At 41.2% G+C, this 15,310-nt stretch overlaps 1 protein-coding gene across 7 annotated transcripts in view; it reads left to right on the top strand.

Annotated features, from left to right (window-relative positions):
• The window catches only part of kalrna (kalirin RhoGEF kinase a), a 119,739-nt gene extending 105,416 nt beyond the window's left edge, over window positions 1-14,323 (top strand). For 6 of the 7 annotated variants that reach the window (XM_067515396.1, XM_067515395.1, XM_067515398.1 and 3 more), the window contains 13 exons: window positions 377-660; window positions 3,829-3,991; window positions 6,045-6,107; window positions 6,196-6,223; window positions 6,410-6,572; window positions 6,693-6,814; window positions 7,205-7,336; window positions 7,451-7,612; window positions 7,894-7,972; window positions 8,078-8,129; window positions 8,337-8,485; window positions 9,242-9,380; window positions 9,523-14,323. In XM_067515396.1, the coding sequence (XP_067371497.1) occupies window positions 377-660; window positions 3,829-3,991; window positions 6,045-6,107; window positions 6,196-6,223; window positions 6,410-6,572; window positions 6,693-6,814; window positions 7,205-7,336; window positions 7,451-7,612; window positions 7,894-7,972; window positions 8,078-8,129; window positions 8,337-8,485; window positions 9,242-9,380; window positions 9,523-10,080 (2,094 nt within the window). In that variant the 3' untranslated portion in view covers window positions 10,081-14,323. Of the gene's footprint in view, window positions 1-376; window positions 661-1,328; window positions 3,798-3,828; window positions 3,992-6,044; window positions 6,108-6,195; window positions 6,224-6,409; window positions 6,573-6,692; window positions 6,815-7,204; window positions 7,337-7,450; window positions 7,613-7,893; window positions 7,973-8,077; window positions 8,130-8,336; window positions 8,486-9,241; window positions 9,381-9,522 lie in introns of those variants that run through there. The other variant, XM_067515400.1, reaches the window with a different exon arrangement.
• Window positions 14,324-15,310: the final 987 nt, after the last annotated feature.

The raw sequence follows: 15,310 nt of genomic DNA, 5'->3' as shown, positions 1-15,310 counted from the left end.
ATTATTTGCTTTCAGCAATATCCGTGAAATGTAATTCACCTTCATTATCCTGAGGTGGAAGCAGAAATCTCTGGTGTTGTCTGCTGGTGCTGAAAACCTCAGTGTGAAGCATTGAGAAGAAACTCTTTACAATATGCTGACACTCTTCTCATTGTTTCTCCACCTCCTGCTCCTTGGTCCTGATCTTCTGCTCCTCCTCAGGTTGGGGCATCACAGCCAGCAGGACTGTTATCCAACCCTCATAGCCAAATCCTAACGTTGTCCTCACCCATTTTTCTCCATCCTTTTCATCTTTCCTCATGCTCTCTGCCCCTTTTTGGGTTTTCTCCTTGTCTTACTCCCCATTCTGTTTGCCATCTTTTCCTGTCTTTCTCAGGAAAGTGAGGGTGGTTGTAACGGCGTCTCATCTACCATGTTGGTCACTCAGGACTACTCAGCACTTAAAGAGAATGAGATCTGCATCTGTCAAGGGGAGACTGTCCAAATCCTGGCCACCAACCAGCAGAACATGTACCTTGTTTACCGGCCAGCTAACAGCCAGTCGCCTGCTGCTGAAGGCTGGGTGCCAGGCCACGTCTTGGGCCCACTCACAAAATCTATTAAAGACTCATCCTCTACTTCCTCCTTTTCAACAGCAGTGGCCGATGCCAACAACATCAAGTAAGTCCCCCCCCTACCCACCCAGCACTTTCTTTGCAGACAGACCATCTTCTGGTTGGGCTCGAAAACAAGCACTCGGATTGTATGAGAGAATTCATTTGACCAGTCTCTGTCTACCCCCACCCCCCCCTTTTTTTTTTTTTTAAATCTGCTCCCAACCACAACCGCCCTCACCTCCGAATTCCCCCTACCCTTATATCCTTACTTTCTTCCGTCCTCTCTCCTCCCAAACTCTTGAACTTCACAGGAGACATTTTTTTTTTATATATAAACTCACTGACATTTTGCTTCTTGGAGGTAAAAGTCAAGAACTGGTCTCTTACAATCACGCTGGTGCAGTGACAGTTTTATTTCTGAACCATTGTCACTGAATGGCTCTTTGCCACTACATGAAGATAGATTACAGGCTTGGAAACAAACTACAACACACACATACACTGATGCCTTGTCATGTAAACAAGTACGGAGGCAATATCCTGCAGAAATAGACTGGATAGAAAATATTGTAACTTGTAGCCGACTACACCCAGAGAAAGAGAAAAGTGTGTGGAGCTAAAACCGGACTCCTATTTCATTTTCTAACACCATGTTCTTTTTTCTTTTTTGTGTTGTTTTTTTTTTTTTTTTTTTTTTGTCTTCACTGTTTTTTTTTTTGTTTGTTTTTAAAGAAACACAAAACTCACCTGGGGCATTCAGGTGGACTTAGCCCTGTTCTCCGCAGTGGAGAAGATTAATTTTGTTGTCTGTGGCAATCTATACAGAAATTTATGTTTATTCCTCTAATTGTTGTTGTGTTTCTGCCTTATTCTAATTATTTTATTTTACGGACAAAGTTGTATTAATTTTCTCCTTAATGTTTTTGTTATGTCAGCAGGTCACTGTACAAAGTTAATTTGTGGTTTTTCAACTGAGGCTTTAGAACATTCCTGTCAAAAAAAAACAACTTTTGCACTATTTAAGAAGAAAAAAAATATAAATGAAGTCAGGTTGTGCAATATGTTTCGTTAAATGGCAGTCAGCATTGTACTGTTGGTAGTCTAAATAATAATGATTTTAAATGCATTTTAAATATGTAAAATAAACCTTTTGGACTTGAGCATGAGTTAGCGAACTGACGTGAAGTTGTTTTGTTGTGAGTTAGGTTGGAGATGATTGACAATTTGTAGTTTTTAATATTTGTAAATAAACTACCACAGTAAACGTGAAACTAAGTGGTCTGCCTACTTGTGTTTGCACTCTTTTATACCAGGTGTTTCTGTTTAAGATGGGTGGTTAAGATTTGGGATAAGGCAACTTTTAATCCACATGTGTAAAGGTTAAATCATCTGCATAGAGGAGCATCTTAAGGAAGTAGGGATTTTAAATGATCAAACAGCACTGAAGCACCATAACAACTTTCCCGTTTTTGTATTTGTTGTTGTTGTGACATTTCTTTTGATATTTTTTGCCTTTTTGTTTCAGTTTTTACTAACCTACGGTTTGAACCTCCACAGAAGCTACAAACTGAAAATGTACATTGAACAAAAACAGGGGACTGGTGCAGTAACACATTTTTGCTTCAGTCTTAGTCTTGTTATCGAAATACATTTATTAAAGTGTTAATGTTGTTCAGGATGATAATTATGCTTAGGTTCATCATCAAAACAGAACTGACAAGAATTAGTGTATATGAGCAGTAATGCTGAAAAGAAAATGTTAAAAAATGTTTTTACCAAAGTGGTTATTTTAACTTTATATAATCTGGAGGGGAAATAGTCTTATTAAGACAGTGAAATGCATTGTTTCCTTCACCGTTCATGTACAACGCAGAATAAGTCTAAATTTTTCATAATGTCCAGAATCACCACACAGATACTATCACCAACAGTTGGACATTTGTGCCATAGACTTCCATTGTTGTTCTAACACTGTTAAACGCACATCAGCCCGACACAACACTCCACTGGATGACACATTTCAATATTGCAAAACAGGTGATCAGCATAAATAATGTCCAAACTTCACAGGCGATTTCCAGCATATGCAGTTCAGTGTCTGCGGTACAAAGAAATGGATGATGTCAGTGTTGTTGTTATGTAAAGTATGATTAACTTAGAAAATGACTGAAATATATTTAATTACATATTAGTTTGGTTCACAGGAAACACAAGTGTGAAGTGTGTTGCTGTAAATATCACTTCTTTGTGTTCGGTTGTTTGATGAGGTTAAGTGTGTTACTGCTTCTCACGCACTTGTCTGTCTCTCTCCCAGTTGAACTTTATCTCTGTCTCAATAAAGTTCGTTCTGTCACTCTGTCCTTCTCTTCTGTTGTTGAACGGACCAGAGGAGTCTGGCTGCAGCTTCAGGCAACAACAGCACTGTTCACATGTTAGAGGAAATAGGGGAAACCATGGAGACACAGAAGTTCTTTTTTATGTTATTTTATTTTATTCATGGCCGTGATTTACATCAGTATTATTGAATGTACCAATCATTCATGTTTCTGTGGATGGAAAGTTTTTCTGTGCACTGCAAGTGTATGAGTGCATGTAACTAGTCTCATCAATTTTACGTAAATGTGAATTTTTATTATTTATTATGTTTCTTAATCTCAAAATTTAGTTAAGACTTATACTTATTGAAATCAAGAATATGTTTTAATTAATCATATGTATACTACTAAATAATTACAATGATTTATCAGGTGGTATGTTTTGTAAAAAAAAAAAAAAAAAAAAGGGCTTTAAAACTAGACAGAATGTGGGAAAAGAGCCTTTTGTAGAATTCAGTTTAGTACACAGATGATTCAGCCCGCTGTCCCAAAATAGGTTGAAGAATCTCATACTGAAAAGGAAAAGATGTTAACACATAAATAATTAAAATATATATTTAACGGGCAATAAAATGCTTGAAGTTAGATCCAGTTTTCTTGCAGGCTGCATGGCAATTGTCAGCTATGACAAAAGCCTGTATTGTGTGTGAAAATGCAAAGAGTCACTTTAAATATAATATCGGTCTGCATTCATGAACCAATAGTTAAAGAATCTTGACATATCAGGACAAACTTGACTGGGTCCTTAGGAAGTCATCACATCACAGTGGTTTTGCCTCTGCAGCCAGGCTGAGCTGGACTCCCCTGGGCTTCTCTCTGATTGGCTGGTTGATGTTTGTCGTTCCTGTACCGTACAGGAAGTCTCTGTCGTGGAACACGCTGCGTGCCCGGAAGCGCGCTGAAGCCAAGGACTTCTCCTCAGTGGGGGTCAGAGGTCAGGAGAACGGCCTCTTCCGTAAACCTAAAGAAACCACACCCCCTCCCCTGCTCGCCTCGCCGGCGCCTGGGGCAAAGGGCAAAGTGAGTAAAGCAGGCCGACGGCGCACGCTGGTGATGTCATGTGTGCCAAAATCCCTTACCTGCCCCCTGACCGTCTCTTTTATTTATTTAATGTTTTGTTCTTCTTAACCCTTGTGTGTGTGTGTGTGTGTGTGTGTGTGTGTGTGTGCAAACCAACAAACGCACACGTCTCGTGTCCAGCAGTGGTTCTCAACCGGTGTTACACACAAATTCAGATTTTTGTTGATGCTGCGTTTGGCTCAGGAAATCTCACATTGTATTTCCATAAGTCCTGGTTTATTGGACTTTACCTTTTTCTGTGGTATTTCGAACACAACTACTAGACCTTTAGTCGAGCTTTGGCTGCTGGAGCATGGACGAACATCCCCCCATTCAGTCTGTACCAACTTCAGCATCTTAATATATTTACCCATTTCTTGCCACTTAGTTATTTAATTTTATTATTAATAGTTGCTGTTAAATACTGATGGAAAACACTGAAAATGTGTAATAATTTCTTCTCGATATTCTGGGTGTCATTTTAAAGGACTTAACATTCTGCGGAAACACTTGTGCAAACACAAATTTCTGCGTCACTGCAAAACAGTCCAACTATTACGATAGTGAGGATGCTGAAATTGATGCCTGAGCGAAATGGCTGAGGTTTTATTTGTCTGGGGACTCGCTCAGCAAGGGTTAAAAAAAAAGAAATACAAGAATGGAAATTACATTTTAAACGCAAAAATGTGAGATGGTTGAGAACCACTAAAGAAGAACACTGAGTTGCATTTAAATCTTTTTTTTATCCCAAACCCTCAAACGCGCTGGAAAATAAAGTCTGTTTTCTGTTCGTGTTGTGATTTATTTCTCCCTCCTCCTGCATGGATAGACATAGAATTCACTAATGTATTTAGCTTTTAAGTTTAAATGGATTATTTTTTATTACTATTGTTTTAACTCTGCTTTGTTAACCTGTGCTTTCTGATTTGCTCTAACAATGAGTACGAAATGTTTCTCATGTGTCCAGTCACACTGTGCGATGAATATTAATCCTAATATATTAAAGTTTATTTTAGAATGTGACACGTTAAAGTCCTTAACCTGTCTCTTTCACATCAAGTATTCTGATACAGATACAGGTAATGTGCATATGACTAAAAGGTGTCTATGGGCATAAATAATTACTTATTGCAGCTTTAAGACTTTGGTACCGAATTACTGAATTCAGTTGTTGCATCTCATTATCTGAAGCTGTCTCGTTACACCAAATAATGTAATTCACTGTAAATGAGAGCCGCGAGCTGAAGTCCAAGCGTTAATATTTACAGCAGTGCTCACCTGTAATATGAGGGTTAGAGGCATCTCTGGGTCAGATCTCCTGCTATTTTCAGATCCCTCGTTATGGACCAGCAGCTCCGTCACTTCAGTCCATACTGATGAGCTTTATCAGACAAATCTGCCGTTTCATTGACCTTCGGTTGTCTTTCACCACGCTCCTACTGTCTTTGCTCCAGTGTGTCCTGCAGACACAGTTAGGCACCAGCTGGGGAGCATTATGAAGAATTTAGATGTAAAATAGAGCATTTGCTGGCCCTACATTTGCCAGGTGGCCACAAATGGGAATGTTTCTGCTGCCCACAGGTGGCCACACTCAGTTATTGCAGGCTGTGATAGATGAATTTGTTTAAATGTATGGTTAAAGTTGGAGAGACAAGGTCCTGTTTGACTTTGGAAGCTTTGAGCCGGCAACCAAGCCGCCACTGTGTACTGTCCTGGCAGCTGCCTGACGACATGTAGCTGAGGTCCAGGTCTCAGGTGAGTATCTGGGACACTTCTGGTCGTTAGCCACAGAGCAATAGGTGATTCTAAAATTCTCTTCATCTTTCTTGCATCCTTTCCTTTCACAATTATCCTCTCTCTCCCTCTCCTTCCTTTCCTCTCACTACCTCCTAATCTCAAAGCCTTATCCACTTCTCCATTTTCCTTGCTACTCCCAGTATCTTTGTCTTCCCTTCTGTCCCTTCCTGCCGCTCCTCTCTTACCTCGCCGTCTTTTCCCTTTTGTTCTGCACCAGGACGTTCACACTTCGGACGAGTCTGACTGTGATGATGACCTTGACCCGAAGACGGGCATGGAGGTTCGTGCACCGTTTCTTTGCATGACGTTTGAAACAAAGCATCTGTGTCTTTAAGAATGTTTCAACTTTGAACTCCTCTATTTTCCAGCTTCTCAACCCAAATTTCATCCAGGAAGGTGAGACACATGAAGAACCAGCCTTTCCGACCGAGGGTTACTGTATCTGCAGTACAAACTTTACACATTTACATGTCATAACTCTTAGTTTATGCACAAACCAAAGACACACAACGTATTGAAAAACTACAAGTACACGCTGTGTAGAAAGGTGAAGTGGTAATTTGGTGACTCCCCTGTGTGCAGTGGCCCCAGAATTCCTCGTCCCCCTGTCAGATGTGGTTTGTGCATTCGGGGAGACTGTGGTCCTCTGCTGTAAAGTTTGTGGACGACCCAAACCCTCCGTCACCCTAAAGGGCCCCGACCAGAACCCGGTGACCAGCAACAGTCGCTTCACCATAGACATCAGGTACTGAATGATGGTGAAATGTAAACATTTTACCTTCGTCTTGCTGCCCCCCCCCCACCCCCCCACCCCCTTTTTTCTTCTTCATCTCTAATCTTACATCCTCCCCCTCCTCATCTCCAGGGATACAGGCGACATCTTGTTAAAGATCTGTAACCTGATGCCTCAGGATACGGGGATCTACACCTGTGTCGCCATTAACGACCACGGCTCTGCCTCCTCCTCCGCCTCGATAAAAGTGCAAGGTAATGCACATGGATTAAAGCTACATTCCATCTTTGGGAACTAAAATATTAGCTTTCTTGACTAGAGTCACATAAGAAGAGCATTCTCTGTTATGTCTGCTGAATCGGAGCTGGAAACAGCATCAAATTAGCTTAATTTAGACTAGAAGCAGGGGGAAACATCCTGATTCTGCTCTGCAAAATAATGCTCCATCACTTGCAAAACAACCCATTTTATTTGTATTCTTTGTGTGTGTGTGTGTGTGTGTGTGTGTGTGTGTGTGTGTACTATGTGAGTACTTCTTCCACTGATGCCTTTTACTATACTCCATACTACAAAGATACGTGCAGTGTTGCAGGGATGTTTGAATTTATTGTTAATGTGATTGTATGGTTTTGTGCTCCCTGCAGGAATCCCAGCAGCCCCTGGGCGGCCTGTGGCTCAGGAGGCCAGCAGCACAGCGGTGATGGTCCACTGGCCGCCTCCAGCTTCATCCGCTCACAGTGTTGTCAGTAGCTACACAGTGGAGTACAGGCAGGAAGGTGTGTGTGTGTGTGTGTGTGTGTGGATTCTTTGAAAATAATTCTGTATAGTAGCTGATGTTTGCTTTTCAAACCTGCAGCCAGACCAAACCTGCCCTCTTTCCTCTCCCTCAGACTCGTTGCTATGGCAGCAGGTTGCCAGCAGCAGAGAGGAGTGTGTACAGATCGACGCCCTGATCCCCGGTGGCCACTATCAGTTTAGAGTACTAGCCTCCAACCGCTGGGGGGTGGGGCCACCGTCTGAACCTTCCAACATGGTCACACTGCCCAGCAGCAGTAAGTCTGCAAAAACTGTCCATACTGTCTCAGCTAGCTGTGTATTAAACACCTCAAAGGTTTGTCACTGTGAACGTTGGAGTTACATGACATCACCTCAGTGTTTGGGCCAGGTTTTAATCTGTCTGTGCAAACATGTCAGTGTTCAGAATTCAGATATTTTAAGCTTCAAGAAAACTAAAACATAAGTATCCACTGTACATTTCTGAAATTGATGAGAAGAGGCTGAAATGTGTTAGATAAAACTAATGTCCCCATCTTTCTGCTGCGTCTCTATCCAGACTCTGGGTATGATGGGACAGGAATCCAGTGGAAAGAAAACTTTGACTCAACCTTCACTGAGATTTGTGAGATTGGAAGGTAAAGCATCACTGCCTATCAGATATGTACCAGATTTTCTTGCGTGATAACTTGTTTTTTATTTTTAATATCTCTCTGTCCTCTTTGCTCCTCAATTTTCATCAGGGGACGATTTTCAGTGGTGAAGAAATGTCTAAACAAGTCCACAAAGAAAGAGGTAGAGCATCACTGACTAGTGTGTCTTCTTGTGTTGACTAAATATTTATATTTGTAACATTTGTATTTGTAAAGCATTTTTAGTCGTGGTCAAGTCTATTTCTGCATTCTTCTTTGGTTCATGCAGACATTTGTTGCAGGGAAATGATTTTATATATGTGTGTCCGGTTGTGGTGTTGTATTCAGGAGCTTATCTTCTTTTTTTCAGGTTGCGGTGAAGTTTGTGAGTAAGAAGATGCAGAAGAAGGAGCAAGTGGCCCACGAGGCAGATATCCTCCGACATGTACAAAATCCCCAGCTGGTGGTGCTGTTGGACACATATGAGTCTCCCACCTCCCTCATGTTGATCCTGGAGCTGTAAGTCAGCCAGGACTAAACTAAAACGTGTGTGTGTGTGTGTTTTACAGTACACTAACAATGCGGTGACTTCTGCTGCATGACACTGGTTAAACATGCATCAACTGTTAACTTTCTTTACATGTTTTGCAGTTGTTCTTATCACTTTTGTGGTTTCGGGGGCTCAATATGTAGAGCATAGGGTTGGGATGCTGTAGGCCGTAGGTTCAAATCCCCCCTCACCAGGTGTGGCCCCGCATAGCCATCAAGGGCCACCTTGGTGCCTGTCCCGAGCCCGGAGAAAAAGGGCATCCGGCATGAAAAAATCTTGCCAAATTAATGTGCAGAACACTTGCTGTAGACAATCCTGAAGGGACAAGCCGAAAGCTGTTGATCTTTCACTATGGTGAATCTGCTTTTAGAAAAGTGAAGTTTTGAAATGTCTTTATTGTGGTAAATATCTTTGTTTTGCCTTAGCTGATTCTTAACCAACCGGAACACTAACACCCTCCTTTAAATGATGACATCATTTCCTGTCCTGGAGAAGAATTGTTATATCTGAGAAACTGACTAAATAAGTGTTGCCCATCGACAAATGGGCGCTTTCCAGGTTTTATCCTGAGTGGCATAATCGACCCAAGCTGGGGCTAATCTACCGCTCGCTTTTCCTCTTGCCTTATGTGAACTAGCACGATAGAAACCTAAGAACATGTTAGCCAGCCAGGTACAGTACAGGACAGCAGTTTGTCTAAATGTTACTGAATTTGTTTGCTTCAGGTTGGAGGACGGTCGCTTGCTCGACTACCTCGTCGCCCATGATGAGCTGATGGAAGAGAAGGTGGCTTTCTTTATCCGAGAAACATTAGAGGCTCTGCAGCATCTTCACACCTGCAGAATAACACACCTGGATCTCAAGGTGAGATCCAAACCATTATTCCAGTCTTTTCCTGATGACAGTTGTTCCATGCAAGTGTCCGTAAGTGTAACCTTTGGAAAGAATCAGTTTCACAGTGATCTAAAATCACCACCTGTTTCTGAATCTTCTCCGTCTCCTCCAGCCTGAGAACATCATGGTCAACCTTCGCTCTCCTACACCGTGCATCAAGCTCATCGACCTGGGCGATGCTGTCCAGCTGTCCGCCCACCGCCGTTATGTCCACCTCCTGCTCGGAAACCCGGAGTTTGCTGCACCTGAGCTCATCCGTGGCACGCCGGTCTCTGTCGCAACAGACATGTGGAGCGTTGGCGTGCTGGCTTATGTGATGCTCAGCGGTGTTTCCCCGTTTCTAGATGAATCCCCAGAGGAAACCTGCGTCAACATTTGCCGCCTGGACTTCTGCTTCCCAGATGAGTACTTCCGCGATGTGAGCCAGGCGGCGAGGGATTTCGTGTCGTCGGTGCTGCAGCAGGATCTGAGGAAGAGGCCAAGTGCTACCTCTTGTCTGCAGCACCCGTGGGTGGGGCGTGGGGGAGCACACGGTGGGGAGTACTCCAAGACACCTCTGGACACCACACGGTTGGCCACGTTCATCGACCGAAGGCGACAGCTGCATGACGTTCGGCCCATCACTAATATCAAAGGGCTGGTGAGCAGCAGCATTGGCAACACACTGTGACGAAGAGGAGATCTGAGCTTTCCAACCCATCTTCAACCACTGGAACACTGATAACAACATTACAACATATTTTAAGCATTTAATCATCTTTAGTATTTATGAATATATGAGTGGGGGAAAGATTTGGTGCTTGATTCCTTCCTGCGTTGTGATATTAGGCCTCCTTGCTATGACCGTTTCGTCGCTCTGCCATCTCTACACCAAACCGATCAACAGGAAAAAAATTAAGGTTATGACTTTACAAAATTTAAATGTTGAGGAACACTTCATCTGCTCTCTGTTCACCTGTCAACCATTACGCATAAAGCAGGCATCCTAAGCTGCCTAGAAGCCCCAAAGAAACTAGCTCAAAGATGAGAATAACCACTGTGAGCAAGTAACATATATTTACATTCATATGTTTATTTTTACAGCGGAAAAATTATATTTATCAAATGCAACTGCCCTGGGGTGGGAATCAATCCTGCAGCCTTCTGCATCCTAACCTGATGTTCTACCCATTGAGCCACCAGGCTCCCCCGAGATTCCTAATCACTGTTGCACGAAATTGGCTTCATGTTTGGCTGACCAGCGATGGAAATCAAATGGTGCATTGCAAAGGTCGTCCCATACTGTGCAAAGTTGGGTAATTAGGTGTTTGTAATCATCTAATATGATCTAAATAAAGATAATGGAAACCGCCATTGGAATCAAGCAGGTCACAACCAAGATACCTAGTGATGTGGGTCAGGGTTTGACGTCTGGCTCAATAGTACTGCAGGATTTTCCGCGTGGTAGTAGACTGTGTCCTCAGTGACAAAGAATGCTGTTAATTAGTAATAGAAATAATTTCTCCAGAGCCATCGAGAATACAAGTTCTGGGTTGCTGTGGAATGTAGATCTTTTATTTATTGTGGTGTTGACCTTGTGGTGATCTGTTAAGGAGTGAAATCCACCAACGTAACAAACTAAATATACTGTCATTATTTTTCTTTTGTGTGTCCAAATTTATTTCTGTTTTCAGAATTTTCTTCTCAGAGAAAAATCGAAGGTGTTCAACTATGTCTCAGCAGAAAACTCAAAGACTAAACTTAAAGGCTGCATATATCTTCACAGTGGACTAACTCCAGCAACCATCAACATCTTTATCCAACAATTACTGGTTACTAATAGTTAAACCATCAACACTGACATTTTATTTTGGATTGGATTCAACAGCACTGAGCCTTGCATTGATATTTATTGAATGTTTAATTTTTTTAAGGACTTCGGAGAGTTAAGGCATCAGTGGACCACTCTGGTCTGTGCAAAATCAAGTTGGCATAAGAGGCCTAAGTCAAACTGGACTATTCGCTGAACAGTTGCTGAACCCGACAGCTGGACAATCTATATTCCTAATGGTGTTGTAGTGAACGGCTGGAGGTTTCACAAATCACAGACTTTGTGCCAGCTGGGAAATGTCATGGACTGCAATGGACTCATCTTCTAATGCAGAAAAAGCTGGACTTACTGGACCTTTTGCAGGAACACAGAGCGGGCATGGTAGGGATTGAAATCTGTTCCAAAGGACACACGATTTGTTCATGTCACTGTTTACAAAAACTTGCTAGTATGTAGTTTACAAAACAGTAGAATAATCAGGGAAAACCTGCATGTAAAATAACCAGGGACGACTTAGAAATCAGGTTAGAACTCTGTCTGTTTGTAGAACACAAACATGTGACATTTGGTGTAAAGTTGGAACTCAGTCCTGAAACTCTGATGTTTGTACAGTCGTTTACCAGCCACTGTGGCAAATCACCAACTACAGTGTTTGGGCCTCATTCATTTAGCTTGTAAAATCGCTCACGCGTCGGCTGAATTGGTCCTGGTTTTTAGCAGCTGCTCTGGCTGACAGAAGAGTCCATTTACTGTTCTGTTTATACCGACGAATGTATTTTATTGTAGAATGTGTTCTGCCATCACAAGTGCTGTCTTCTGCTTTCACCAAATATTTTCACAACACTCCCCCCTGACGGCCTTCGTGTGTCCCCATGTCCCCCAATTAAGCATTTAGTCTACTGCAATAGTAAGCTTTTTTTTTTTTTCATGTAGCCAGGGATCCAAAATGGTGCAAATCAAAGCAACCGGCATTTCTGTAGAGGCAACTTTTGCCTTAGATGTCTAGTACAACCTCTGTACCAATGTACAGGTGTAATGGTTTGCATTTATACCTGCAGCTGTTATGAAATCTGGTCAGGTTCTCGTAAATGATGTTCCACTTTCACCCTCTTCTCAGCAGAAACTCTGGATCAGTACTTAGATATACTGTATATGATCAAGTCACTGTATCTAACACACAAGTAGTATAATGTTTGCGCTTTAGGTTTACGTTAGACAGAGAAGGCAAAAGGTGTCGCAGAAGGAAATGGCGCTGTCATCGGCATATCGGCACAGAAATAATGAAAGCGCCTCGTTATAATGGTCATGCTGTACATCTGTGTCAGTGATCCTGAATGTTCCTAGACAACTGGTGGCCAAGCAGCTTGTGAAAGTGCCACTGATGCTGACACATGAATGAAGTAGATGATTTCAGTCAAATGTGACTGCAGTGCTAAACTAACGCCATAGTCCATACAGCAATCCTCGTTCTAAACCTCATAATACGCAAAGCAGGTTTGTGTTAATGGTTAAAAATCAAAACTAACAGTTTCCGCCTAACATTACGTATCAACTAGCTGATGTTACTAAATGCTGTTAAAACAATAAAACCATTAATATAACAAAATAATAATAAAGAAGTACAAATTTGTCAGTTGCAGCATAGTAGAAAATTGTTTTTCATGTTAGTCTTTAAGTGTTCACTATTAGAAGAAGAACAACCTTTATCTTCATTGAGCACATATACATATTACTAAGAAATTATTTCTCTGCACGTATCCCATGGGGAGCCAAAGGCGGGTGCCCAGGGACACACGTGGCGGGTGGGCTGGGGTTTGATCCCACTGACTTCTGCATCCAATCTTACTGCTCTACCCATCTGATAAAACATAAGTGGATCAAATATTCAGGTAAATCATTACCTGAATAAATTCTGACAAAGTTTGCAGTTTAATCAAAAATCTAATTTAGAAACTCAGGCTTTGGTCTGTATGTGCAGAGGCTCAGTCATATACAGTAACTGGCTCTGTCTTTTTTTTTTCCTAAGTATTAATGCAAAGTGGCATTTTGAAATTAAATTTAAAAAAATGATGGAATTCAATAATGATGTAAAACAATGTTCCTTAATATTTACACTCAAAATACAAAATACTGAGGAAATGAAATTGTGTTACTTCTAAATACACAATTAAACACACAAACACACATGAAATAAATACAAGTGTAGTGTTATACAGAGTTTATAGAGGAAAGTGCAACAGAGTGGTGTCACATAAAGATCTGGTTTTGTTCATTAGGAATATTTTGTAATAAACATTTGTCTGTATTAATTTAATATGTTTTCTATAATGACTTATTTATTTATTTATGTATTTATTAATGGCCACTTTTGTCCTCCATACATTTTACAACCTCAGTAACTTAAATGCACTTAGTTGGAAAAAGGTTAAATTGTGTCTTAAATGAAATGAAGCCTAGATGACACAAAAGCTGCCAGGTGGAGCGTGTTGGAGCCAAAATGGCTGCCACAGAAAAATGTTCGTCACTAATCTCCTGCTACCTTTGGTTTTAACGTTGTAGAGTACAATGGCACGCTGAAGTGTAAAGTCGGCTGAATGTGAACAGATGCGTGTAAAATTCGGACAAGCATCACTAATTGTTGCAGTTTGTGGTCCCGGCACCTGTTACAGGTATGTTTTCCAATGGTCTCCTGCACTTGTAGCTTCAGTTCACAGTTTTCTTTTCCATAATACTTATAATAAGAGCCTTCACATACACTCGGTAACCTTTTTCAGAAAATTAAAATCTGTGCTCTGTGTATTTTCGCCTCCCACTCAGGGTCTTCATAATGTGTACAGTAGGTATCATTTCGCCTTAAAACGTATGTTCAGCAATTAATCCGAAGCTTTACTGAGGTCGGTGTTTCTGTGATGATAAATTTGCCTGTGAAGACAACCATCTATGTATCTAAAACCTTTGATGTGGTTCTTTTTTAAATTTCATTTTGTAATGATTGAAGTCTTTTACTCTCCCCGTCTGCTTGACTTAAACTGTTGCCCAGTTGACAGCCTGTAAATGGATCATGGAAAGATTAAAGTCTGACAATGGAGTCGTGTACAGTGTGTGAAGTAGTAGAAGTGATCTGTTAGTTGTCTTAACCACACGTGAAAGTCCCGGTTAAGGTTGGTCCAAGGAAGCTCACACTTTCCATGGTTTTTCTTACATTTTTGCCCCGTGGTATTAACATGCATCCTTTATTTTTAGATGCAAACATCTGCAATCTGCAACCTGTCTCCTATGCAGGTGTGAAACTGTAAACTACACCAACATAAACCTTGACTGGTGACTGTAGAAAAGTAAAAAGTACTGTAGTACTGTAGTACTTAAGTCTTACAGTAAACTCTAGACATGTTTCAGTGAAACAGAACAGCATCTACTTTACCTCTGTGTGTCTTCGTCTGAAACCAGGGTGTGAATATCTCGCGTATCCCCAGCAGGTGGTGCCCTAACATTAAAGCTAATCCTCTGTCTAAATGTAAGAACACTCATGTTACGCACCAAAGCACTGGGGAGTAGCCCCCCGAATTGTATTTACTGCTTTAATTGTTAATTAATGAATTGATTAATTTCGTGACTCGTTTGTTGATAATGATGTAATGTAAGTGTACATTAATGCTTTGAAACTTCCGTCTGGGTTTTTCATCATTAGGAGTTCAGAAGGTTTCATCTTGGGGAGCCCTGGAAAACAGGTTGGTCATGATTACAAACTCCATAGTGTGAGCCACAAGAAAATAGGTTTATATAATCTGAACTGAAGGTTCCTCCAAGTGAGGTCATCTGGAGGCATTTTCCAGCTAAAGGTAGAGAGATATCTTCATATAGGGAATAAAGTGAAATCAATGGGAAGTTTAACGGCATTTATTTACATGTACTACCCAAACTAGAACCATAAGAACCAAGTTTAAAATCAGTGAAGGCGTTTTTTAAACTGAGAGAAGACCATGCCCATTTTGGAATGCACCTAATAAAATAAAAGTGATAGTTAACAATAATTGTGGCCTTTTTCTGCATAAGCTGGATAATAAAATCAAATTCAGTGCAGGTTGAGCTG

This window comes from Channa argus, chromosome 9 (assembly GCF_033026475.1).
Source record: "Channa argus isolate prfri chromosome 9, Channa argus male v1.0, whole genome shotgun sequence".
Classification (NCBI taxonomy): Eukaryota; Metazoa; Chordata; class Actinopteri; order Anabantiformes; family Channidae; genus Channa; species Channa argus.
This window is presented reverse-complemented; position numbering and strand designations above follow the sequence as displayed.